Source organism: Pimephales promelas, chromosome 7 (assembly GCF_988280905.1).
Source record: "Pimephales promelas chromosome 7, fPimPro1.hap1.1, whole genome shotgun sequence".
NCBI classification, from domain to species: Eukaryota; Metazoa; Chordata; class Actinopteri; order Cypriniformes; family Leuciscidae; genus Pimephales; species Pimephales promelas.
Window position 1 is genome coordinate 2,273,080 of NC_142775.1, and position 27,790 is coordinate 2,300,869.

Consider the following 27,790-nt stretch of genomic DNA (forward strand, 5'->3'; position numbering starts at 1 on the left):
ACTGCGCTGTGAATTCAGCTCGGGGAGTTTCCATGTTCAGGATATTCAAAGCTTTGCCACGTTATGTTTCTGAACGCAGTAGAGCTGGTGGGCTTGGGTGTGTTTCAGAGGACATGTGTGTGTGGATGTGATCAAGTGTGATCTGGGTCAGAAGCAGAAACTGGTTCAGAGACTAATTTTATCACTTCCGGTCCTTTGTGTTTATTAGAACAGTCCTTACAATAGAGGACCAAATAAAGTGTTTCTTAAACATACAAACAGGTGTTTCTTCTCAAAGCACACAACAGCTGGGTACAGTGACTCCAGTGTGTGTGTGTGTGAGAGAGAGATTACCCTAGCTTGAACAATGACAGCTGATAATGGAGAGAATGTGCACCCCTGCCCTTCCCTTCTCACCCAGAGGAGAGCTAACGAAACGAGGTCGGCTAGCATACCTCTACTGTTCCTAAAACTACCAGATCTCACTGGTTTTCATTCTTTTCATTAATTTTTTTTATGTGAAATGGCAGTAAAGAGGTGATTCTAGCATTCAAAGAGTTGTTTGGAGCCAAGCAGATGAAAAATGTTTCATTAAACAAGAAATGAAACATAATCTAATAAATAATAACCAAGGCATGTTTTTCCACCCTAAGTGTTTAATGTCACGTTTGTACTCTAATATATACCAATTAATAGTAAACGGCAGTAATAATTCTGATATGCTCAATTTCGTCAAAAGTGTTTAGTCAGTAAGATTGTTTTAATGTTTTTGAAAAGTCTCTTCTGCTCATTTATGCATTTATTTGATAAAATACTGTAAAAAACGGTGAAATATTACTCCAGTGTAAAGTTTTAGATCAGTAAGATTTTTTATGTTTTTAAACGAAGTATCTTCTGTTCACCAAGGCTGCTTTATTTGATGGAAAAAAAATGACAAACAGTAATATTGTGAAATATTATGACAATTTAAAACGACTGTTTTCTATTTTAAGATATTTTAAAATGTCATTTGAAAGCTAAATTTTCAACATCATTACTGTTCACTTTTCAGTGTCACACGATCCTTCAGAAATCATTCTAATATGCTGATTTTATGCTCAAAAAACATAAATTATAATTTTCAATGTTGAAAACAGTCGTGTACCATTTCTCCCCCTAAATTCTATGATGAATAGAAAGTTCAAAAGAACAGCATTTATTTAAAATATTATCTTTTCTAACATTATAAATGTCTTTACTGTAACTTTTGATCAATTCAACTCATCCTTGATGAATAAAAGTATTTTCTAATATATAAATAAATTCTTACTGACCCCAAACTTTTGAATGGTAGTGATTAATGTTAAAAAAGCTTTCCATTTCAGATCAATTCTGTTCTTTTGAACTTTCCATTCATCAAAGAATCCTGAAATAAAAATGTAAAAAACTGTTTTCAACATGGATAATAATCATAAATGTTTCTTGAGCATCATATTATAATAATGTCTGTAGGATCATGTGACACTGCAGACTGGAGTAATGATGATAAATTCAGCTTTGATCACAGGAATAAATTACACTTACACTATATATTCACATAGAAAACTGCTGTTTTAAATCGTAATAATATTTCACAATATTACTGTTTTTTTTATCAAATAATTGCAGCCTTGCTGAGCAGAAGAGACTTCTTTTAAAAACATAAAAAATCTTACCGATCTAAAACTTTTGACCGGTAGTGTATATATTAAAGTGTAATGTATTCCTGAAATGTTCAGCATCATTACTCCAGTCTTCAGTGTCACATGATCCTTCAGAAATATGAGGATCTGATGATCAAGAAACAGTTATGATTATTATCAGTGTTGAAGACAGTCGTGCTGATCCATATTTCGGAGGATTTTTTTTACAGGATTCTAGTGAATAGAAAGTTCAAAAAGAACAGCATTTATTGGAAATAGAAATCATTACTGACGCTTTTGATCAATTGAATGGATGCTTGCTGAATAAAAGTATTATTTTATTAAATAAAAACGCAATGTCTGGACTCAAATGAAGCACTGGCTGCTTTCACACACACAGCCTCCACCGGCGAACAGGACTTTACAAACATACTGCTAAATAGATCCGGCATTAAAGCGGAGCGTTTCACTCAGATATGGGGAAGAAAAGACGATCACTACTGGCGTCTCATGCCCACTTTAAAACTTTGCTTTGGTTGTTTGAACAATGGGTTGAGGTGGGACTATCTGACCAATGGTACGTTTGAATGAAGGGAAATAAAGCTGAAAATGTATACATTTTGTTGCATTGTTCATTAGAGCCAGACCGATATATCGGCAGACCGATATTATCGTCCGATATTAGGCATTTTCCAAACTATTGGTATCGGCAGTTATAATGGCCGATAAATGAATATTTCATAAATAAAATAAAAACGGACGAAACACGCTTGACCCATGTCATGAGTGTTGGAGTTGTATAGTTTGTCCACCAGAGGGCGCTCTACACCGTTCCTGTTGGCAACACTCGTTGAGTTGGTCACGAGACATACATTGCTTAAATAACAATTAAAAGATCATCCCCATCAGTTCTCTTAACTCAAATAAGCATGACAACATTTGTGACTATCATGTCCAGTTTAAAAAAATAAATAAATAAAATATCGGCTGATATTTCAGAATATTGGATTTTAAAACCCAAAAATATTTGTATCGTCATCGGCCTTCAAAATCCTTTATCGGTCGGGCTCTATTGTTCATACTTGGTCATTAGCTGTAGGTGAATGTCTTTTTTGTGGCTTATTGTCTTTATTTCCCTTCGGTCTCCCGCAGATCTGCAGTTCAAGGTGACCCTCACGGCCTCCGTGAACCCCCAGGCCTCCAATGACCCCGCTGAACTGCTCTGCCAGGTGCTCGACCTCCTCCACCTTCAAGATGGCCGCCTGGCCGTGACCTGGTCGTACTCCACAAACACGCCAGGAGACGTGTCCCAGAAGAAGATCACGATAGCCTCTCTGAATGAGGAAGGAGCTCTGATCCCTGGGAGCGAGTACAAGCCGAGACTGGACAGCGGAGATGTAGCGGTGAGCAGGAGAGAGTCCAACGTCTTCGTTCTGCGACTGCTTCAGACTCGAGACGCAGACATGGGCTCGTATTCCTGCGCCGTGAACGCATGGATGCCCACTCGGCAAGCCGGATGGGAAAAAGCGAAGGAGGTCCAGTCCACTCCTGTTTCTGTTCAGTGGACACCACAGAGTAAGCACTAGATCCCTTCCTTTTATTGTCCATTACATAGGGGTGTTACAATATATTGCAATACAGAAATCCAACAATATGTATCGTGGATAGTTCATCCAAGAGATTTAGGCTGAATCCCAATTCAACCCTTGGCCCTACCCCTTGTTTTCGAGTGTACCCCTTGGCCCTTAAAACGAAGTTACAAGGGCCAAGGGGTTGAAATATTCCCCTACGAAATGGAACAACCCTTCATGAGTTGTCGGCGATGGCTCTGCCGTTACAGGATTTCTCCATGACAACAACTGACAATCAGCGCAGCCGCTCTTAACTTTGAATAAACATGATGATTATAACATCCCTTCCTCGAAATGTATGTCTTTTCTGATCGGAAAGGTAATTTATTATACCATTTCTTAATTTAAACGACGATAGTGTTATTATAAGAGTAAGGGCCAATCCCAATTCTACCCCTTACCCCTTCACTTTCCCCTTCCCCTCCGTTTTGCGCGTCCACGTGAAGGGGTAGGGCTGTCCCAATTCTCTTTTGGTTGGAGGGGGAGGGCTAGGGGAAAGGGCCAGATAGCCCTTCAAACGAAGATTTTTCGGGAGCACACTTCAAACGAAGGGGTATGAGAAGTGTCACTGCTAACCCAGGCTACAGACGCAAAATGGCTGCCCAAGCAAAAAAGGAGACCCATAAATGTAAGTATTTGTGGCTTTAATAAGTATTGTAACGACAAATAATGATTTGCTTTATGTTACATTCAATATTGTGTTCATATTTACGGTCAGTTTCTTCACAGAAACGTTTGTAAAAAAAAAAAAAAAAAAAAAATCGCTCAAATTACTGTAGTTTGCTAACGATAGTCCCGCAACATATTTTCGTCGTCTCCGTTGTTTCCTGCGAACTTCACAAGATGCAAGAAAATAGCTGCAACCCACGCGACTGAGATAACTGCAGTTGTCGACGGGATCTTGGAAGTTGTGATAAACATCGGCGCATCTCCTGTGACGTAGGCGCTAGCGACGACTTATAATGACGTTTAACGGAGGCCTAGTGGTGTCCCATTTCTTAGGGGAATATTTTCACCCCTACGCATTGCCACTCTGTTTGAAGGATCAAGGGGAAGGCGAAGGGGTAGGGCTAGGGGAAAGTGAAGGGGTAAGGGGTAGAATTGGGATTGGCCCTAAATAAAGTGCGTGGTGAAATCATCTGGCGCTAAATTTAAATGTTTAACCGTTTGCGATCCATCTCGCCGGTGATTTCCGATGCGTTCCATTAACTTTTTTTTCTTAGCCCTCCGTTTGGAGTGTGCCTCTGAAAAATCTCCGTTTCGAGGGCTATGTAGCCCTACCCCTTCGCCCTACCCCTCGATTTCAAGAAGAATCGGGACACCCTACCCTTAGACGTGAACGCGCAAAACGGAGGGGTAGGGCTAAGGGGTGAATTGGGATTGAGCCTTAGTGTCAGTACTACATTAAATCACTATTGAATATCACTATCGTTACTATTACGTCTAGTTTGATGAAGTTGGCCAGAAGTTTACTCTAAGCATGTACTTTTGAATGTGTTCGCCCAGCCGGTCGCTCTCTCTTCATCTTTAGCCCATGAGCTCAGAGCTCCCAGCATCTGTGACCATTGCACCACTTTTATCATGCTTTTACAAAGCATCAAAGCTCGCTGTTTGAAAGTGTCCTCTGTCTCTCGTATTTCAGCGCTCAATAAGGGAGTTTAATTGTGTCTGTGATGCCGTCTTCTCTGTGAAGACAGATTTAGCACACAATGGCCGCTCTGTCTGGGACTGGACGCTTTCCACTATATTTTCACTGAAGCTGTGCTCTGAAACTATATCTGATGATGATAAAACAAGAGTTTCTGATGCTTGTTTGGTGGCGAGCACCTGTAAGGTGTGATGGCGTCTGTTAGGGTTCTTTGTTTACCGTTTCTGGAGGAATCGTATGGCAGAAAGTTGTGAAATTTGGCACACTGGCTGAGGAATGTCTAAACTTACCTTATGGAGATTTTGGGATCGATCTCTTAAATCCACCAACAGCTCATTCCCTATGAACTTGCTGTGGTTATATTATAGTGCTATTCCTACAAAGTTTGTCAAGTCTTTTACCAAAATATGGTCAGATGATCTTCAGATGAAGCATCTTACATTTTTAAAGGATTTCCAATCAATCTCGGTCAAATGTGAATGGTGAGCAGTGGGACCCGGAGAAGATACTGACGAGTGAGGGAAATACAGGAAGAAAGACTCAAACTTATGTTGTTTTTAAGGTGCAGAATGTTATACGTTTTTATTCGTCCGTTGCACAAACAAAAAAGCAGTTTACACGTTTCAATGTCTTTCGATTGCAAGCAACAGTGTGGCACAGTACCTTCCTGTAACATAACATGCCACAATGTGAGGTCTTGGGGAATTGGGAAAAGTAGCCTATTACCCTAGCCTAGAATATCTAGACGCACCCTAGCGGCAGCAAAAGTTATTTTGCAGCCAGTGTGGTCTAGCAACTCTCCGTTGACTTTCGAAGTGGAAATACCAAACTCGGGTCAGGCCAATCACATCGTGTATAGAGTTGGTGGGCGTGGCTTAACACAATGACGGCAGAGTTGTGACGGTTCTGCGCCGTGATTTCCCGTCTACTTGAAAACAAACAAGATGCGGCTGGCGAACAGCGGCCTTTCGAATCGGCTTTGGCCGCGACTCTGGAGGACTGGGGGTTAAGAGAACGTCACTTAAGTCATTTTTACTAAAGGAAGATATGTTAGGAGTTTTAACGAGCGGCTACGGAAAAAGTTCTGGTTGGTTGTAGTAGGGATATTGAAGGACAACCGTTTATCCCGCCCCTCGGATTGAGGTATGCCAATTGTGAGTTCCCAGACTTAACATCTTGATGTAGGTCTGGCTTGCCAGGCTACTATTACCCCACAGGGAGACTGAATCCAAGCCGACGTTGGCCAAACGAGTGCGTCTAGGCCGAAAAGCTGAGCTTGAACACTTCAGAAGGAGTGAAGGTGATTGTCAACTAGTGGAAGTACATCTCTGTCTGTATCAGCTGGTATCATCTATTCCTGTCATTCAAAGAGGAAAAACACGAGCTGTAAACAAAGCAGTGGTTGCTTTATCAGTCATTCTGATCCCTTTCTTCATTCCAATCGGCTCAGGCCATTATGAACATATTCAAATGATCTGGTGAAATATAATAACCGCCTTCTGTCTGTACCGTCGTCTTTGCTTGCTTTCGCTTTTAATCACGTGCTCTGATTCGTTGGCCAAGCTGAACAGCCAATCAGAGTTGTCTCTCTCACTGACGCCCTGGTTCAACATACTGATGTGGCCCAAAAAAACCCAACGGAGACCGACTAGAGCAGGGGTAGACAAGCTAAGGCCTAGAGAGCCGTTGTCCTGCAGAACTTAGTTCCAACCCTAATCAAACACGCCTGAACAAGCTAACCAATGTCTTCAGGATTACTAAGGCTATAGACAGGAGAGGTCTTTGTCAGTGTTGGAGCCAAACTCTGCAGGACAACGGCTCTCTAGGACCGAACTTGCCTGCCCCTGGACTAGAGCCAGCGGTGCGGATCTCAAGTCAAGTCAAGTCACATTTATTTATATAGCGCTTTTCACAATACAGATTGTATCAAAGCAGCTTCACAGTGATAACATGAAAGTAGTACAACACAGATCAATAATATTGTTAAATATTAAATATCCCCGACTAAGCAAGCCAAAAGCAAAGCAACAGTGGCAAGGAACCAAAACTCCATCAGATTGGATGGAGAAAAAAACCTTGGGAGAACCCAGGCTCAGTCGGGGGCCAGTTCTCCTCTGGCTTACATTCATATTGTTTATATATAAATATTAAATATAAATATTGTTTATGTATAAAACGGCGCCATAACATATCGCCAGCGTTGAGTCCTCTCATCACAGGCGTTGGGGCATCCGAAATCCCCGTGAGAGGCTGGATACAAAACTGGACCTGACGAACGCCATTTTTCTCAGGGACAACCGTCCCGAGATAACAGCAGAAAGGCAGATGGGAAATAATTAGCATAGCTGATGTTCATAATGATTTCCATTACATCGGAGTAGATATTAAAAACCACAATCTCACAATCTCTCCACAACCCAACCATACGCACCGACCCGTTTGACTAAGGCTGTCGAGCCCCACAGTAATGCGTTCAGAGAAAACGAAGACGAACCAACTCTTGAAAACACCCTGACTCCTGACATCGCGGCTTCTTGGGACTGAAAAATCTGCATAGAAGGGATCGTGACAAAACATATCTTGCAGGAAGATCCATTGCATGTAGACGTCTACCTCCGAACAGGAGATTTAAACCAGACTGTGTGTCATTGCCACCATGTTGTGTGAGTTTGCTGATAGTGCAAAAACAATGTGAGCATAAGAAAAAAGTATAACGTAATGCATTGAATTCATGTCGTCTCATATTGCTGGAGTTAAACCGAATTGATTGATTGATTTGTTCAATTTCCTGTCCGCCAACTCTTAAAGGGTTAGTTCACCCAAAAATGAAAATTCTGTCAGTATTTACTCACCCCCATGTTGTTCCAACCCCGTAAGACCTTCTTTCATCTTCGGAACACAAATTAAGATATTTAAGATATTAAGATCGCTCCTGCATACAGTCCATAGGCTTCTTGAGGGAATGACTCTTGCTGTCCACGAAAAGTCATTAAAGACATCGTTAAAATAGTCCAAGTGACTACAGGGGCTCAATCTTAAGTTTATCAAACGACGAGAACACTTTTGTGCGCAAAAAAACAACAAAAATAACGACTTTATTTCAACTATTGGTTTATTTCTCCCTCTGCGTGAGTCAGGTTACTAGTTTAATAGCGTAAGCTTCTGTTATTGTACGTCACACGCATCACACACATGACCAGCGTCGGCCAATAGTGAGCCTACGTGTGACGTAGCTCTACGCTATCACACTACGTTGACTGACTAGAGGCGCATAGAGAAGGAAGTGAATAGTTGAAATAAAGTCGTTATTTTTGTTGTTTTTTTTGCGCACAAAAGTGTTCTCGTCGTTTGATAAACTTAAGATTGAGCCCCTGTAGTCACTTGGACTATTTTAACGATGTCTTTAATGACTTTTCGGGGACAGCAAGAGCCAGTACCTCAAGAAGCCTATGGACTAGTATGCAGGAGCGATCTTAATATCCTAAATATCTTAATTTGTGTTCCGAAGATGAACGAAGGTCTTACGAGGTTGGAACAACATGAGGGTGAGTAAATACTGACAGAATTTTCATTTATGGGTGAACTAACCCTTTAAAATAGTTCTTTAGGTCTGTGTGACTGCCTCACCCACTGGTCAGAGTTGCACGATCTGCTCTCAGTGTTTGAACGGCTCGGTCTGGAGTAAGGTCATGCCTTGCCCTCAGATGAGAACACAAACACACATCTGTCTGTTTTAGATGGGTAGAAGCTCTGAGGGAAGTTTTAGGACTGTGTTTTTCAAATGTTTAATCTGTTTTTATGTGTCTTTTCAGTTCCAGTTTTGCGAGTAGTAGCCCATCGTGTGAGAGAAGCTTCAACCGGTGGATCCACGTTTGAGATGACCTGTCAGGTGACGGGCCAGAACCTGAGGAACCCCGGCTACACCGTTCTCATCCGCTTTGAGGAGACCTTGGGCGGCAAGTCCCGGAAAGTGCTGTCGCTCAGCCAGGACTCGGTTCTGCAGTCGGAGGAGTGGAGCGAGCCGAGCCGGGTCGACAGCGTGGTTCTGGAGAAGACCGGGCAGCTGGAGTACCGCTTCCGCCTCTACGGGGTCCAGGTCACGGACCGCGGCTTCTATTACTGCGACGTCACGGCCTGGACTCGGGATCAGAAACAAGAGTGGATCAAATCCGTCAGCGCCGAGTCCAACAAGATTGAGATTGCCTTTGTACACACAGGTATTACACTGATAACTAGACTAGAGTACAGTGAGCGTTAACACTCAGAAGAGTGATGCTGAATTGGCTGTAGGTGTGTTTACTTCTACTTATTACAGTTTCTCACACACACTAATGCTGTAGTTCCCTCTGTCTGATTCTGGATGACTAGAGCTCTATAGTCTCTCCCTCAGGGCAGATTCCTGCTGCCCACAGAGACACACACACACACACACACACTCTCGTTCATAGGCAGCTTTTTAAAACATCATAGACACTTCTGATGTGAAAGCTTGTTCCAAAAGCTAAACTAAAGCCAAATATGAATGCAAGATTGCATGATCCTTCACAATGAAGACTGTTCCTTGATGGAAAAAATAAATCCAACATGGCAGAGCAAACGAATGAAATGTTGATTATAGAGTGCTACAGTGATAGCATAGTTTTGTAGAACCCAAAATCACCCTGTTTTTTGTTTTTCATACAAAAATTCCACTATGGTCTGTGTCCAAACACATAATTATGATTCTTACACGTTGTGTTAACCTGATAACCTTCACAAATTAACTCAACTTTCATGAATTTTGACCTATGCCTGACCCATGGCTGATCCCTGGCTGATCTATGGCTGACTTATGGCTGGGTCTTGAGAGCTTTCCCACCCTTTCAGGGAAATATATCATTCTTGTAAATACAGTTCCCTTGATGTTTAACAATTGTTCAATAATTATTGTAAATGTGATTTTGTTTCATCATGCATGCGGATGTCTAGAATAAGCACCCTTTTGTGTTAATAATACATTTAAGAAGGAAACACGTCTAGACAGAAATCGACAGGACGCTGTAACTACTTGACTCTTTTGTCTGTTGAAAAAGCCCTGCATCAATATTTCATTCACTGATAAAGTATCTGTAATAATAGCTCAGACTAATTAAAATGTACCCAACGTGTGTGTGTGTGTGTGTGTGTGTGGTATGCACTTTAATATGCAGAGTATTGCATCATTGCAACTTTTCAAATCAATTGAGAGCTGAATCTCTCATGCAAAGCCCTATTACAATTTTCACTGTGAGGAATTTAACTAGTCAATCACTTTGAGATTCAAATTCGGTCAGGAAGCTGCACATGTACACAATAGGCTTAGAACCTTGGAACTCTCGCTCTCTTTGGAACTCTATTTCTCTTAGAACCTTGGAACACTCTCTCTCTCTCTCTCTCTCTCTCTCTCTCTCTCTCTTTGGAACTCTTTCTCTTTGGAACTTTGAAACTCTCTCTTTTACAAAGTTTTTTTCATGAATTAGAACAAAAGTATGCAGAAACTGATTTTTGAAATATTTATAGAAGTCGTCTACATACATTTAAAAATGTTGTAATCTAGGTAGATTTTAATAACTGTGTGTGTGTGTGTTTCCATATCTGCAGGTCCAGTGTTCAACATATCCATTCATTCAGAAGCAAACAATGTGTTACCAGGAGACACCGTCCAGATGAAGTGCATCATTTCCATACTGAACGCTTCTCCTAACACTGGCAAGTGCTGAGATACTTCCGTAATGAATATACATAGAGTACAATAGCGTTTCTCTTTATCATTTCAAACCTTCTGATGTCTAATTCTAATTTCAAACAAATTTGATGTCATTTGATAATTTATCTAATCCAATGACATTGCATTTTAATTTTGGTTTATGTCCAAATATATACGTCTAAGTAATGAGAATAAGATTTTATTGTCCAGGAATGTATTTTGGGTGAACTTGAATCTCTCTCACATTCTGCTTAAAGCACTGATGTAAGAGAATAACAGAACCTCAAAAGTAGCCGAGTGCTTTAACTATTTCAATTATTTAAAGTTTTTTTGTAAAACATTTTTTAGCTTTTGTCCAGTCATTAGTGTCTATGTTCTGTTCAGTCTTGACTGTAATCCGCTCTCTGGATGGCCTGTTTTAATATCAATATTCAGGTTTTTCTTAAAGTCACATGTTGTTGCTCATGTTTTGTGGGTTTTTGCAGTTATCCACAGGCAATATTATAAACTAATGCCTCGAGTGGTAAATGATTACCTCGATAACTTCGCCCCTGAGTCACATCCTGTATCACGTCTTTACTTTTGTTGCTGTTGCTTAATAGTTACTCATAAATACGTTATGAGCTGTTATATGGGGTAGTAAATTGAAGTAATTCTTTATAATGATTAAAGTGCTTAAACTTACTATTACTTATTGGTCTACTATTAAAAAAATAGGCATTTTGGCATTTGTACACATTTTTGGTGAAAATTTAAATCTGGTAAAGTGTGTTGAGTGGATCTCAGAGCAGTAGCTGAGTCTATAATGAACAAACCGTACAGTGTGTATGAAGAGTTCAGATGCAAAAGCCTCTAAGTGCCATTTGAAATTTTCTTCTTTAATGATGATTTTTATCAAGCTTGTATATTTAAGTTCAGTGATTTCACTTAAATGGCAATGATAATTACCTATTAATTGTTATTTAAGTGAAATTACTGAACTTAAATATACAAGTTTGATAAAAGTCATCATTAAAGAAGAAAATTTCAAATGGCATTTAGAGGCTTTTGCATCTGAACTCTTCGTATGTAAGTGTCATAAATGATGTCCTTGTGGTAAACTGGTACTCTTCAGATTTTGGCCGTCCGTCATTTAAAGTCGACTTGAAACAGAAGTTGCTCTCCTCTTTTCTACCCTATTGTGACTAGGCGTGTGCAAAACTGACAAAAAAAATCATTTCTATTTTGTCTATGATGATAATTAGTCAATGTTTTGCCGAGTGTGTTTATTGTGCTGGTACCTTGGCAGGTTTAGCACAGAGACTTTATGTTCTGTGAAGTTGTCTATTCAATTGTGAATTTTCAAATGATTTTTAACCTTTTTATAGGCATTTTTATTTTTATAAAGCCATTTTCCTAAACTAATTAAATGTATGCATCATATTTTGTGTCAAAATTCTTGCATTTAGTCAGTAAATTTAATTTTGATTTAATAAAAAATCATCTTTTTCACAGACTGTTTAATGCAGCTCAGAGGGACATCCATGCATTTAACCTGCAGTTACACATGCATAATGTTTTGATGTCTTAAAAATATTAATATTAAATGTTTAATGTTTAAGTAATTTTAAATGTTAAATTAAAAAAAAACTATTAGTAAGTGGCAGCAAATCACTTTTAATAAGCTAGTCTGAGTTTCATTTGAATGTTCATCCAACTGCTGATTCATTCAGGTCTTAATGAGTGAGTCATTGAATCATTCATTCAACGGATTCGTTCGTTCAGTAACAAAACACATCCGTGTGTTCCTCAGTGATTGAACTATTTTCGTTGCTGAAATAGACATCACGTGATGCATGTGTGTAACTCACTTTACATACATACATAATGTATGTTAACGCACATAATGTCAGATCACACACAATTAAAACAACAATCACGATATTATAGTAGTCAATATAACGCCTAATTGTGACGCACATCCAAGTGAAACAAGAACAAATGTGGGCGGGGCTTGATTGTGTCTGTGGGGAATTGATTGGTTGTTTGGATGGTTGTGGTTTGCTATTGGCTGATTTCATGTGAGTGACACGTTGCCCCGCCCACATCATCAGAGAAGAGAAGCTGCAAACAATAATGATGTGTGCACATACATATAAATAGTGCAACAATATTGCACAAAACAATTAAAATAAACAATTTTGATTTCATGGTGACTTTAAAACACAACCTCTTGTTTGTGAATTGTTTTAGCTTATTAATTGTGATATCAACTTCCAAAAACTGGTATTAGTTCTGTTTGAAATAGTAGAAAACACACACATCGACATAAAACACCTAATCCGAAACCTAATACACACACACACCCAGTACAGTAGCTGTTAGTGTGAGGAAGCGTGAATGGAGAGGGACGTTCAGGAAACTCTCCTGATTGGCTGTTTTGTCATTGATGTGGACAGACTAATTGCTTGTTGGTGGTGTATTGGCATGGCTCACATGAGGTGCAGTGTTAAGATGCAGTGTACACCCTAAAACTGTTATTATGCTGCCTTTCAAGAACTGCAGTGTCCTATTGGGCGCATGTGTGAAGTGCTCCTGAACATGTTGAGGAACATACAGACCGTATCAGTCAGAAATGTTGCTCTCTTGAGGTTGAATGTTGGGTAATGAAGAGGCGAAGCGTTCCTCCGTCCTCCGTCTGAAGCCGCAGACAGGCACACACTTGCTGAAGTCATGTCAGCACAATGTTCACACTTCTCTCCTCAGTTCTAGAGAAACGAGAGATGTTTTTGTGCTGTTTTATTGTTCTGCTTCTGAAAAGATTGTCGCCCTGAAGGAAAAGGTTTCTGTTCCCATTGTGTTTCTTTAAGTGTAATCCCCAGGGAGTCGAGCAGCAGCAGACCGAACAGTGTCTCGGGGGATTTGTGTTTTTAAAGAGCTGTTCCCCGAAGAATGAATCCTCAGTCATCATTTACACATCCGTGTGTCACTCAATCCGCTCGTATTTCCTGTTGGACAGCCCACATGACTCATACACATTATTCCTAGGCTTCTGAAGCCGCACAGGACGTTGTGTTTGAGGAACATGAAGCAGTCTAATCATTAACTCACCCTTGTTTGAACTGCATTGATATCCAGTTCAAGGACTTAAAGCTGCAGTGTGTAATTTCTGGCAGCATCTAGTGGTGAGGTTGTGAATTGCACCCAGCAGAAGTTACAGTGGCCGACAGGAAGTGATGTCGTCTGAGACAGCAGAGAGTCGCCAGATTACGTTTCTTTACAAAGATAAATTAGGGAATTGGGTTTAGTTAATTATTCAGTAAAACAATGTTTTTGCGAATATTATTGTAACGTGTTCATCATCGTGTCAGTTTGGGCTGTCAATCTTCCTCTACAATACTATTCGAATTCCATTCCTTATTTTATTTAATATTCAAATAATATTTGAATATTAAATGCTAAAATGTATCCTATTATTAATATTTATGACATTATAGTGCTTACGGATAGCCAATGCCACTATAGCATGTGGTTGTTACATGTTCAGTCCACTAGAGGGACATCTAATACATATTTTATTTATGCTGAATATGGTTGAAGCGCTTCCGATGGTTTTCGGCTGATATCTCAGCGAAAACACCACCAAAAATATTGAAACTTATATCGTTCTTTTCAGTTCCACTAGACGGTTTCAACAAGCTCGATGCGCTCCGAATCCGTTGAGATATTTGCGTTTTTCACTTCATAGGCGCTTTGGGGGCTTTTTACGTCGTTAAACATTTAGGCTAACGTGTTTGACAGTTGTTATTATGATACACCATGGATAACGTACACACTTCTGTTACGATTCAAAAACTTTATTGTTCATCAGACGAAACAAAGGCATTTCATTTTCACGTGCGTGTAAGCCAAGGCGGCGAAAAGGCAAGATTGCAATTTAAAGGACATTTAAAAAAATATACATAAAGCAATTTTCGAACAGTAACTTCAGCATTCGAATAATATTGATTTTTTTTTTTTTTTTCAATATTCGAATTATATTCGAATTTCGGAATTCGTTCCAACAGGCCTCGTGTCAGTGTTTTATTCGCTGACTTTAGTTTCTATACATGTAGAACAACATTAGTGACGAAACGTGTTTGTAAGGCGATTCGCGGTGTGTGTGTAGAGAGAAATGGCTCGTTCTAAGCTAATAAACACGTAATGGTTCATTAAATGAGGTCTTCATTCACCACTGAACACATAGTTATGTATATGATATTGCATTTCTGTAACACAGCCTCCTGTATATCCCACAATGCACCTTTAATAAAGACATTCCTCAGAATATCTTCTTTTATGTTCCACAGAAGAAATAAAGATGCAGTTTAGTTGCAGTAAAAGCCTGTTTACTTCGGGAATTAAAGGGGAACTTGGCAACTCTTCGCTGAGTTCCATTTTTGTTGTGGCATGTAAAAAAAAAAACCACATAATAGTTGGGAACGACGTGTTCACCTCGCTTTGGGGGAACTATTCCTCTACAGCTAGTGTGAAATCACATTACAGTGTTTAATTTTTAATTAAACTCATAAATCTTAATGCCGCATTGCTTGTTCTTGCGCTCAGGCTGACTAATGTCCTCGGTAATGTATCGGAGAACATGTGCTCCCGGTGAAGGGGAGCGAGGGCCGGGAGAGGAAGGGACCCGCGAGGACGAGCTGAACCCGAAGCGAGAGTCAGCGCTGCTCGCCCGCTCTTCTGTTCTGCAGAAAGAACACCGTTTTAAGGCTCGTTTTGGCCTAGTTGTGTTCAGTGGTGGAGAATAAGGCCAGCGCGGCTCCCTTAGGCCTCGACTCTGAGAACACACTCTCGGATCAGAAGCAGTCCTGCGCTAACTACTGAGGCTATGAAGCAAACTTTTTTTACTTTGAAAACAGGATTTTTATTTATTATTTAGGCATTTGCAATGGTGAGATATGTTTTGTGGCTATGAAAATCTCTTTGTATGCGCATAAAAATATCTCGTTTCGCAAGGCAGGCGTTTGAGGTGTGGGAAACGCCACACTAGTGGTCATTTTGTGTACTCTCATAAAGGGCTGAAACGATTAGTCGACAATAATAAATTGTCGACAAATATCGTTGTTGTCGAGTAGTCGTTTGATCTCACTTGACCTTATAAGGGCGTGCAATATCGCGATTTGACCGCTGTGGCGCTAGAGTGTAATGCAGCCCTTTACAAATGCTATTGCGGTGAAAGAAAAACAGCGAGTGTAAATGAATCCGAACTAGCAAGGTTTGGGAAAGTTTCACAAAACTTAAAACCAACAATGCTGTCATTGTAATACATTTTATATTTATAATAATGGTTTGCAGATTAATATTTTACCATTCTTTGTGTCCTGAAGTAAATATCCCTTTTCTGTTTCTGTTCTAAGAAAAACAATGCAATGTAGAGAGCATTTGTATGTGGACCGAAATCTGAAAACTTAAAGAGAATGACCTGTTAAAGGGTTAGTTCACCCAAAAATGCTCGCCCTCATGTTGTTCCAAACCTCTATGAGTTTATTTGTTCTGCTGAACACAAAGGAAGATATTTGGAAGAATGTTGTAATCAAACAGATCTCAATCCCCATTGACTACCATAGTAGGAAAAAATACATACTATGGTAGTCAATGGGGATTGAGATCTGTTTGATTAAAACATTCTTCCAAATATCTTCCTTTGTGTTCAGCAGAACAAATAAACACATAGAGGTTTGGAACAACACGAGGGTGAGTAAATACTGACAGAATTTTCATTTTTGGGTGAACTAACCCTTTAAGTTGGCTCAAAGTTCATTAAAACAATTATTTCAAAAGCTGAACTGATTTTTTTTTTAATATATTATAGTAAGAGTATCTATAACTCAATGTTTTAACTAATTGAAAAAGCTGAATAATTGTTAGCGGGGAAAATAATCGACGATTAGTCGATTAATCGTTCTAATAATCGTTAGATTAATCGATTATCAAAATAATCGTTTGTTGCAGCCCTATAAAAGCAGTGATGCTCAATTCAGCCCGCATCTGGCCGGTCATCGCATTAGCATTAGAAGCCGTCATGAAAAGAAAAGCCACACTTATCCAGTAATTGTAGGAATCAGTCGGCTCAGCCAGTTGTTGTCTACCCTATATATTTAGACACACACATATATATATATATATATATATATATATATATATTCGGTTGAAATGACTAATCGGGTCCGGTGCTTCTACCAACCCAGAGAACATGAGAAGTGAAACCCAGTAACTTAGTTTAGTTAAGCCTTTCTCTGCAAACATGTCAGAAAATGTCATTAATCTGCACGTTTACACACACACCAGCCGGCAATTGGTTTCGCAAGCGACTTCGGAGACCAGCACGGGTTATTCCTGATCCTAGATCAGTGAGACTGGTGTGTTTGTTATTGCTGGAGTTTCTGAAGCTCGTGTAAAGACTCCGCCCTCATCTGAATGGAGGCGGAGCAACAGCTCATTTGCATTTAAAGGGACACACACAAAAACAACGTGTTTTTGCTCGCACCTAAAAAGGAGCGAATTTGACGAGCTAAAATAAATGATCTTGAGCTGAAATTTCACAGACACGTTCTGGGACACCAGATCTTGTGAAAAGGGGCATAATGTCGTCACCTTTAAGCCAGTGTCAAACTATATCAATATCAAGCTAAATATATAACTAAAAAATTCTAAAATTGTCCCGAACTCGGATATAAATATGACGGTCATATGGATCTTCACATGTTGTGCAGTTCACATGGGAGTCTTGTAGTTCTCCACTGGGTTGTGAGTGGCGTATCAGAGTGCTGTGGTGATGGTGGTTGTCAGTTTCTGATTACCCAACGGCCTTCATTGAGATTCCTCACATAGCAGAGCGTCCGGCGTGTCCGGGCCTGTCTCCTCACAGCAGTCTGTGCAGTGCTATTCAACCACTTTACACACACTCTTTAGCTTGGTTTACTTTCCATACACATCATAGATACACTTGTGGTTGTGGTAAATGTACATGAATAATCTGCAGCAATCTGCGGCGCGGGTGTTTGAAGTGCTGAAACACATCGCCTGTGTACAAGAGCGTCGAATCCACTCGAGATACACCACCTGTCACAAGTTACGAGTAATTATGATGTTCATAAATGCTTTAGAGAGAATAAGTCTCTTCTGCTAACAAAGGCAACATTTATTTGATCAAAATACAGTAAAAACTGTAAATTATTACAGTTTTAAAATTATTCCTGTGATGAAAGCTGAATGTTCAGCATCATTACTCCAGTCTTCAGTGTCACATGACCCTTCAGAAATCACTCTAATATGAGGATCTGATGATCAAGAAACAGTTATGGTTATTATTAATTTTGAAAACAGTTGTGCTGATCCATATTTTTGTGGAACTTCATACATTTTATTTTTTAGGATTATTTGATGAATAGAAAGCTCAAAAGAACAGCATTTATTTGTTATGGAAATCTTATGTAACGTTATAAATGCTGGTAAATTTAATTCATCCTTGCTGGATAAAAATAAATAACTGTTCAATGTTTAGCAGCACAATATTGATAATCATCATACATGTTTCTTGAGCATCATATCAGAGTGATTTCTGAAGGATCACGTGACACTGAAGACTGGAGTAATTGTTTTGCATTCACAGGAATAAATTACATTTTAAAATATTGTGAAATCATTACAATTTAAAATATCGGTTTTCTATTTTCTTATATTACTGAAAAATATTTTATTAAAAAAAATGGTAGTCATATTTTTTTCTTGCTAATTATTCTAAACTTTTTCACTTTTGTGTACCTCTCATGAATAAAGAGCCCATTTGACTTCAATAATCAAACACATTTCTGAGTAAAATGTTTTGATTGAATGACAAAATTTGCAGAGCAACACAATTCAGTGTGTTTAAACGTCATTGTTTCCCATGTTGAATTGAGCGGTTTCCCCACAGGTGATGTGGCGTTTGACGTGCGCTGGTTCCAGGACTCCGGCTGGGCCGTGGATAACGGAGGAGTGTCGCTCGTGAGTATGGACCACTGGGGGGTGGTGAAGAAGAGCTCCAACCACAGCAGCCTGGAGCGCACCGACCGCCACACGTTTGTCCTCAGCCTGCACAAGACTCAGGACAGGGATGCGGGAGAATACCGCTGTAGCGCCACTCCCTGGCTCCTGTCCCCCGCCACTGGAGCCTGGAGCCGCGGGGAAGACCTCACCTCGACGTCCACGTTCCTCTCCGTACAGATGCAATGTAAGATCCTAAACGGAATCTGGTCTAGGGATGGGATTGTTAAAGGGGTCATAAAATGCATTTTCAGATATTGTATTACAATTCTGGAGGTTAGTTTACTAAGTTTAAAGAGCCCCTATCATAGCATTTGAAATGTTCCTATTTTTGTTTTAGGAGTGCCCAAAAACAGTTTAACGTGCATGCAAGGATAAAAACACTTTATTTGTCTTATAATATGCATTTATTTTTAACTGATTTGCTCACCGACTCCCAAATGATTCGTACAACGACTCATTTTTCCAAACCACTCCAGTTTGCGTGACGCTAATCGGCGGTAATTGGTCAGATGACCCAGTCAGTTATTGTTTGTTAGCATAACGCATAAACATATTGATAAAGCACTGCAGTACTACAAGACGCTCTATTCTTTATGACGACTCCAATAACAGCGACAAACATTTTACATATTTAAAAAAAAATTGACATTGGAGACCTAGAAGCTGCGCTGAGCATCACACACACACAGAAACACGTGCACACACATACTACCTCGCGCCCGACGCAACAAAACCGTTCAAAACCCATAAAAGCAACAATTATTAATAATACTTACAGGTTGTGATTCGAAGGAGGAAGCTGATCCATATACGCTGGGTCAGTAAGTTACTGAGCCCTCCTTCAGGAACAACCGCTTGCGAATCCACATTTGAATTCATTTATGTTTTTGAACGATTAATTAAAATGATGAGAACCCAATCGGGCCATACTGTTGTGGTATCGTTGCAAAAATGAACTCTGACCACCGATTCTTCACATGCTCGTCCCTGGTAAATGAAAACAAAGTGGCTGAACTATCTTTGCATTGTAGAACACAGCGTCTTCTCGACATGATGCTATGATGAAGTATTTGAATGTGTAGACTTCAAGTTTACACTTCGGCCATTATGTATCTACATCACGACTAACCAGCTAATGACTCGTTTCAAAAACAATTCATTTCATAGACTCAGAGTCGACTCTCACTTTTGAAAGACAATAACTTTATGTACGGTGCACTTTCAGATCTAAATCTTTGCAGGATGTTTTCTCATTCCCTTAGAGCTATATTCCACACCATATGAACAGTCATTTTCAAAAATCCATGATGGGGGCTCTTTAAGAATGGTAATTTTCCATCCTTGTTTTCACTCGGCCACACATTTCCTCTTAAGAGGTGTTACGGCAGTTCATCGCACCATATCCATGCCCTCCCCCTCAGCACGTGTCATGTATGTTTTGACATTCAAGATGGAGAGCGTTGTAATAGAGCCGTGTGTGTTTGAGCCAGAGTCAAATTAAAACGAACCAATGCAACCACAGCGATTTCCCCCGAGGACAAACTATTTGACACTGCCAGAGCTTTCGATACAAAATATTTAGGAGAAAGCAGCAGCATGTTGAGTAAAGCCCCCCTGTATTTTATATCTGTATCCCTTAAAACTCATCTTTGATCACCAAAGTGACGTATTTAAAGGTTTTTTTCCTTGAATTTCGTGATGCCTTAAAATACCTTGAATGTAGCTCGACACCCTTGCCTCATTTAGTATGCGCGGTTCTATTAATATGCAAATGAGCCCCGCCTCACTTCACTCACTCACTCAGAGATCCACTGGTTGTCGATCACACATTGATCTGATTGGTTACAAGGTCGTTTGTGACGTCAGAAACACCAGCGATTTCAGTCTTTTTGAGACGGTCTTTGGTTCACTGAAGTTTTAAGGAGGAAATACTTTGAGTTTACACATGGTTTGTCTTAAAGCATATTAAAAACACCACATAGACATATAGGCATCTTGATTTGCCATTTCATGACCTCTTAATTCTCGTTCTGAATCTGATTCCATTAATAAGAATGGTTCCTTAATCAAACTGTTACAGCTTAAAGAAATAACCTGTACGCTGATGTTTTTCTATCCAACACAGTTCATAGTCTGTCAAAAAAACAACATGAAATCACCATAATAGTTGCATAAATGCACTATTTGCCAAGGTTTTTTAAAACTTCAGTATATTTCTGTGAGAAATATAAGATCACAGTTGATCTTGTAGCGGTAATTCCCACTCTAAACAAAAATATGAACATTTACTTAGACAGCATATCTAACTTTATGCATGCAATGCAAAACTTAATGGAGACAATCGCCGGAAAGGGTCAAAAATAGAGGTTATGGAGAAACACATGGGAAGATGGCGATACTGGAAACACTGTCTTCCAGATCCACTGGCCTGTTGCAACCACAAATCTCCCTGTATCGTCCTGACCTCTGTAAGATACATTGGGAAGAGGGTGAAGTGAGCCAGCAAGAAAAGACTTTCTGGACTCCACTCTCTTCAGAGTAGTCTCAGCTTTATTAGTTTGGGTCTCACAGAAGACGAGTATAATGAGACGGCTCTGGCTCTAGAGATCCACTGTCCTGCATTCGATCAAGCGAATCAAGGTCTCCAGGATCAGCAGAGATCTACAGGCAGCTGAGTTTGATCAGAGATGGAGCTAAAAGAGGATCTCGAGTTGCCCAGATCTGCTCATGTACTGTATAGACAAGGGCTGAATCTGAAATCGTCCCCTATTCCCTCAAATAGGGCATTATTTGAAGGGACAGACATTTGTAGTGGTGTCTGAAGCCATAGTGTCCACTCATTCTATCCCACAATGCACCGCAGTATCGGTGTATAGCTGATGTATGCTCCACGCCTGTCCGAATTCACTCACTCTTATTCATTCACTTCTTCAAGTGAACTATATTAGTGGACTAGCGTAAGGAATAGTGATTGGGGGTTTAGGGGGCTATTTTGGATTCAGCCCAGGAGTGTCCAATCCTGCTCCTTCCAGAAGAGTTTAACGTCAGCCCTGATCAACACAGCTGAACCTGGTCTTCAGATGACCAGAAACTTCCAGTCAGGTGTGTTGGAGATAAAATCTGCAGGAGCAGGATTGAACACGCAAATTACAGGCCACAATTACACATAGCCGGTTATTTACAGAAACAAATATTTCCCTCTCTCCGTTTTCAATAACATTGTGCACTCAACCTCGTTTTAAAAAAAGCTCGCATAAATACGCCGTTGAGAGCCATCATAACTATGTCAAATTTTTTTAATTTCTTCAATGTAAAGCACTTTGAATTACCATTGTGTATGAAATGTGCTATATGAATAAACTTGCCTTGCCTAAATCCCCGTTTCTCCCAGCAACACATAACCAGCGCGTTATCAGAAATCTCCACTTTGGCCGGAGTTTTTAGAAATAATCCTTTTCTGTGATTAAAAACGAGGTTTTCGTGTAAATGAGAGGCCAAACCAAAGGGAAATATCTGTGTCTTCCCTCTTTGTAAACGGGGAAATAGTTGGACAGCCAACTATCAAGCACTAGATGAAGGTCTCCACGGTGTCCACTATTAAAGCAAGCTTAGGAGGAGCATCTGGGGATGAGGATTTCTGAGGACTTCTGGGAGTCTGCCATGATTTGTTGCCAAGTGTTCACACTGTCCCAACAGATACAACAAACCTCAAGTCAGAATGTCTTTACGTGTAATTTTTCGCCTAAAAACGTATAAAACGAAAGGTTGAGGGTGAAGCCGTGGTTGCTGCGACACGAAAGACTTGAATTTATGCAGAGAACTGCAATTGATCTGGACAAACTGTTTCATTAGATTAAATACTCCAGCTCTGATATGTTTATTGTTAATGCTAAAAGTCAGTTGCAGTGATAGACCAACGCCACTTTTGCGTTATCGAAGGGTAACGCCCCCTTTTGGGGGAAAACACCTCTATACTGTCTATGGGAAAACAAACGGATTCCCATGAGAACAGAACTCGCACTAGATCTGCAAAGTTTCTTGATAGCAAAAATGGCACAAACTTCAAGAAGCTAACGTTACTGAATACGGGGTTACAGAGGTGTCCCTTTGAAATGGTCGAAAACTGGATTAATGACCCCACACAGCGGCCAAATATGGACTATTCAGACATCTAACGTTACCACTATCTTGTGGAATCGCCAAGTAAGTAGCCTTTTTTTTTCATTAACACTCACAGTATGACAAACTAGACGATGAATGGATCATATTTAACTTGATTTAAGCTATTGACATAGTCTAATAAGGTAACGTTAGCTGCTAACAGCTTAGTCTTTCTAATAGCTAGTCGACAACAAAACTGTCAATAGCTTAAATCAAGTTAAATATGATCCAAGTGACATGGCCTCATCGTCTAGTAGTTTGTCATAGGCTACTGTGAGTGTGTAAATGATAAATAAATAAATAAAAAAGGCTACTTACTTGGTGATTCCACGAGATAGTGGTAACGTTAGATGTCTGAATAGTCCATATTTGGCCGCTGTGTGGGGTCATTAATCCAGTTTTCGACCATTTCAAAGGGACACCTCTGTAACCCCGTATTCAGTAACGTTAGCTTCTTGAAGTTTGTGCCATTTTTGCTATCAAGAAACTTTGCAGATCTAGTGCGAGTTCTGTTCTCATGGGAATCCGTATGTTTTCCCATACGCAGTATAGAGGTGTTTTCCCCCAAAAGGGGGCGTTACCCTTCGATAACGCAAAAGTGGCGTTGGTCTATAGCATTTATTTTCCTTACATATATGTCAGGAGTGCAAAATAATCAATTCATAACTTGTGATATTCTCAAACACATTCATATGTCACACAACTGCACTGAACAGCGTCGGTTAGGGCTTTTAGTCCAAAAGTGTGCATTCTTGAAGAAATCTGATTTAAGAACACTGGCAACGCACTGATCGGACAAACTCTGACAGACATGTCTTTGCGATGTGAATTGACCCTTCGCAGGGAGTTTGATTGACAGGCGATCGGACCAATCATAATCCCCCATCCGCCGAATCCACCATTTTTGTCTGACAAAGCAGGCAGGATACTTAGATTAACGTCAGTGGATTTGAACTTGAGAAACGGTGTGTATTGACGTTTTTTCCGCGGTTAAAACAACATTCCTTCTGATGTTCATTCATGAATTGGCCATAAAACTACGACATATCTTCAGAAATCTACATCCCCAGTCGCTCCTCCCAGACATTGCGTCCATAGCTGAACTCGCCTCCTCATATGCTGTCGAAAGCAGTACCCACTTTTGAAGGCTCAGAATATGTGCATTTAACGATGAAGAATCTTGAATACCACATGTTCCCATATGTGTTTGTCATCATGAGCATTGGTGTTTGACTGTGTGTGTTGTCCTGCAGTGTGGGAGTCTCTGAAGATGCCGGTGGGATACGGTGTGTTTGCTGCTGTGATCGCTGGGGTGCTCTCAGTGCTGCTGGGTCTACTCGTCGCACACTGCTGTTTCTCCAGGAACCCCATGCACACGCCTCGCCCCCGAAACAAGCTCATGGACCTGGAGATGGACTAAACCAGGCCTCCGTCCCCGACCCTGCCCAAAAACACTTCAACCAACTCTGGGACTGGATGTGGATATGCACATTGCTTAACACGAGACGGAGAACCTGATAAAATGCAATCCGAGGATTGAGCCACGGCTCCATGTTCCAACTCGAGAGCAATACACTTATTATTCTCAGGAATAAAGCACTGACGGCCCCATCCAAGGTTTTTTTTACCCCCTTGTAACTTATAACACATTCTGATTGCTGATAGGATGAGAGCATCGGGAATGAGAACTGTCGTTCGGTACAAACATGTGACTGCACTATGACCAAACCAGCGATGTTTGAGTTTGTACAGTTGATTTGAGCAATTAATAGGAAGGACTCTAAGGAAAGAGCCAGGAATCTCTCAGTTATGACTGTGGCAGAGACTGATCTTGTAAACCGCTGCAGTCCCGGAGGATTGGTGTGTCACGTCCACTGTGACCCTGCCCGTCTGTCAAGAGTTATGAACCTAACATGACTGAGCTTTCCTCTCAGCGGCGCAGCGTAGCGTTGATCCACGGGATGGCTGATGGACGGCTGCATCCGTCTGGGATCCAGAAGGGAGCACTCGAGGGAACGGACCCAACTGACCGCCAATCCCCGCTCGTCTTCCCTAAAGAACGCTTGTCTGGCATTTCAAAGGCTCTGATAACTGATACCAACACACTGTTGGCATTAACTGTTTCCTCACTCTCTCTTTCCTGCCCACAACAATGAGAAATATCTGTATCCATCTCAGTTTCCTTGCATTTTCCCCCTCTTGTCAGAATCCACTCATTATGCCGATTCTCGCGCTGCTGACCCGCACTGCCACTCTTATGCTGGATCCTCCTGTCTTTCTGAGAAGGGAAGTGTGTGTGGAGTTTCCAGCTCTTCAGAGACTCATTTATAGACCTATGTCTCCAAGATGGTTTACTTTTATATACAGTAGTTCTGTTATGGATATTAAAATGTTTTTTTTTATTTGTTGCTTTATTTTAAATTGTGTGAAATTTTATGCGCTTTAACCATCTTCTTTTTTTTTTTTTTTTGCTAAGAGGAAATAAGTATTTTCTGTTGATCAGTGACTCATCCCAGTTTTCAATGGCAAACCAACAAAAGTGTATTTCTTAATAAAACTAAACTATAACACTGTTGACTTGAGCTCTGTTTATCTCAAATCCGTCGCGAAGCGTCTGGGGAATGCCTCCGTCTCCTTTTTAAAAATTTATGAAGATTTGTTTTATATGCATAAAATGCAGTCACATTTCTTTCCTTTCCTGATGACTAGCACTTTCTCATTTCATTTCAGTTGTACTTTCCTTCATCTACTCTTCTTCTGGTCGTTGTCCTCTTTCCTTCATCTACTCTTCTTCTGGATGTTGTCCTCTTTCCTTCATCTTCTCTTCTTCTGGTCGTTGTCCTCTGTCCTTCATCTACTCTTCTTCTGGTCGTTGTCCTCTGTCCTTCATCTTCTCTTCTTCTGGACGTTGTCCTCTTTCCTTCATCTTCTCTTCTTCTGGTCATTGTCCTCTTTCCTTCATCTACTCTTCTTCTGGTCGTTGTCCTCTTTCCTTCATCTTCTCTTCTTCTGGTCGTTGTCCTCTTTCCTTCATCTTCTCTTCTTCTGGACGTTGTCCTCTGTCCTTCATCTACTCTTCTTCTGGTCGTTGTCCTCTGTCCTTCATCTTCTCTTCTTCTGGACGTTGTCCTCTTTCCTTCATCTTCTCTTCTTCTGGTCATTGTCCTCTTTCCTTCATCTACTCTTCTTCTGGTCGTTGTCCTCTGTCCTTCATCTTCTCTTCTTCTGGACGTTGTCCTCTTTCCTTCATCTTCTCTTCTTCTGGTCATTGTCCTCTTTCCTTCATCTTCTCTTCTTCTGGACGTTGTCCTCTTTCCTTCATCTACTCTTCTTCTGGTCGTTGTCCTCTTTCCTTCATCTTCTCTTCTTCTGGTCGTTGTCCTCTGTCCTTCATCTTCTCTTCTTCTGGTCGTTGTCCTCTTTCCTTCATCTACTCTTCTTCTGGTCGTTGTCCTCTGTCCTTCATCTACTCTTCTTCTGGTCGTTGTCCTCTTTCCTTCATCTACTCTTCTTCTGGTCGTTGTCCTCTGTCCTTCATCTACTCTTCTTCTGGTCGTTGTCCTCTTTCCTTCATCTACTCTTCTTCTGGACGTTGTCCTCTGTCCTTCATCTTCTCTTCTTCTGGTCGTTGTCCTCTTTCCTTCATCTTCTCTTCTTCTGGTCGTTGTCCTCTGTCCTTCATCTTCTCTTCTTCTGGTCGTTGTCCTCTTTCCTTCATCTACTCTTCTTCTGGTCGTTGTCCTCTGTCCTTCATCTACTCTTCTTCTGGTCGTTGTCCTCTGTCCTTCATCTACTCTTCTTCTGGTCGTTGTCCTCTTTCCTTCATCTACTCTTCTTCTGGTCGTTGTCCTCTGTCCTTCATCTTCTCTTCTTCTGGACGTTGTCCTCTTTCCTTCATCTACTCTTCTTCTGGTCGTTGTCCTCTGTCCTTCATCTACTCTTCTTCTGGTCGTTGTCCTCTTTCCTTCATCTACTCTTCTTCTGGTCGTTGTCCTCTTTCCTTCATCTACTCTTCTTCTGGTCGTTGTCCTCTGTCCTTCATCTTCTCTTCTTCTGGACGTTGTCCTCTTTCCTTCATCTTCTCTTCTTCTGGTCGTTGTCCTCTGTCCTTCATCTTCTCTTCTTCTGGTCGTTGTCCTCTTTCCTTCATCTTCTCTTCTTCTGGTCGTTGTCCTCTGTCCTTCATCTACTCTTCTTCTGGTCGTTGTCCTCTTTCCTTCATCTACTCTTCTTCTGGTCGTTATCCTCTTTCCTTCATCTTCTCTTCTTCTGGTCGTTGTCCTCTGTCCTTCATCTACTCTTCTTCTGGTCGTTGTCCTCTTTCCTTCATCTACTCTTCTTCTGGTCGTTATCCTCTTTCCTTCATCTTCTCTTCTTCTGGTCGTTGTCCTCTGTCCTTCATCTACTCTTCGTCTGGTCGTTGTCCTCTTTCCTTCATCTTCTCTTCTTCTGGTCGTTGTCCTCTGTCCTTCATCTACTCTTCTTCTGGTCGTTATCCTCTTTCCTTCATCTTCTCTTCTTCTGGTCGTTGTCCTCTGTCCTTCATCTACTCTTCTTCTGGTCGTTGTCCTCTTTCCTTCATATACTCTTCTTCTGGTCGTTGTCCTCTGTCCTTCATCTTCTCTTCTTCTGGACGTTGTCCTCTTTCCTTCATCTTCTCTTCTTCTGGTCGTTGTCCTCTTTCCTTCATCTTCTCTTCTTCTGGACGTTGTCCTCTTTCCTTCATCTACTCTTCTTCTGGACGTTGTCCTCTTTCCTTCATCTTCTCTTCTTCTGGTCGTTGTCCTCTGTCCTTCATCTTCTCTTCTTCTGGACGTTGTCCTCTTTCCTTCATCTACTCTTCTTCTGGTCTTTGTCCTCTTTCCTTCATCTACTCTTCTTCTGGTCGTTGTCCTCTGTCCTTCATCTACTCTTCTTCTGG

At 40.7% G+C, this 27,790-nt stretch overlaps 1 protein-coding gene across 2 annotated transcripts in view; it reads left to right on the forward strand.

The window, feature by feature from the left end:
- The window catches only part of ptgfrna (prostaglandin F2 receptor inhibitor a), a 121,840-nt gene extending 96,396 nt beyond the window's left edge, over window positions 1-25,444 (forward strand). For both annotated transcript variants that reach the window (XM_089132913.1, XM_089132912.1), the window contains exons 4-8: window positions 2,793-3,215; window positions 8,732-9,136; window positions 10,539-10,646; window positions 18,596-18,892; window positions 24,123-25,444. In XM_089132913.1, the coding sequence (XP_088989039.1) occupies window positions 2,793-3,215; window positions 8,732-9,136; window positions 10,539-10,646; window positions 18,596-18,892; window positions 24,123-24,289 (1,400 nt within the window). In that variant the 3' untranslated portion in view covers window positions 24,290-25,444. The remainder of the gene's footprint in view (window positions 1-2,792; window positions 3,216-8,731; window positions 9,137-10,538; window positions 10,647-18,595; window positions 18,893-24,122) is intronic.
- Window positions 25,445-27,790: the final 2,346 nt, after the last annotated feature.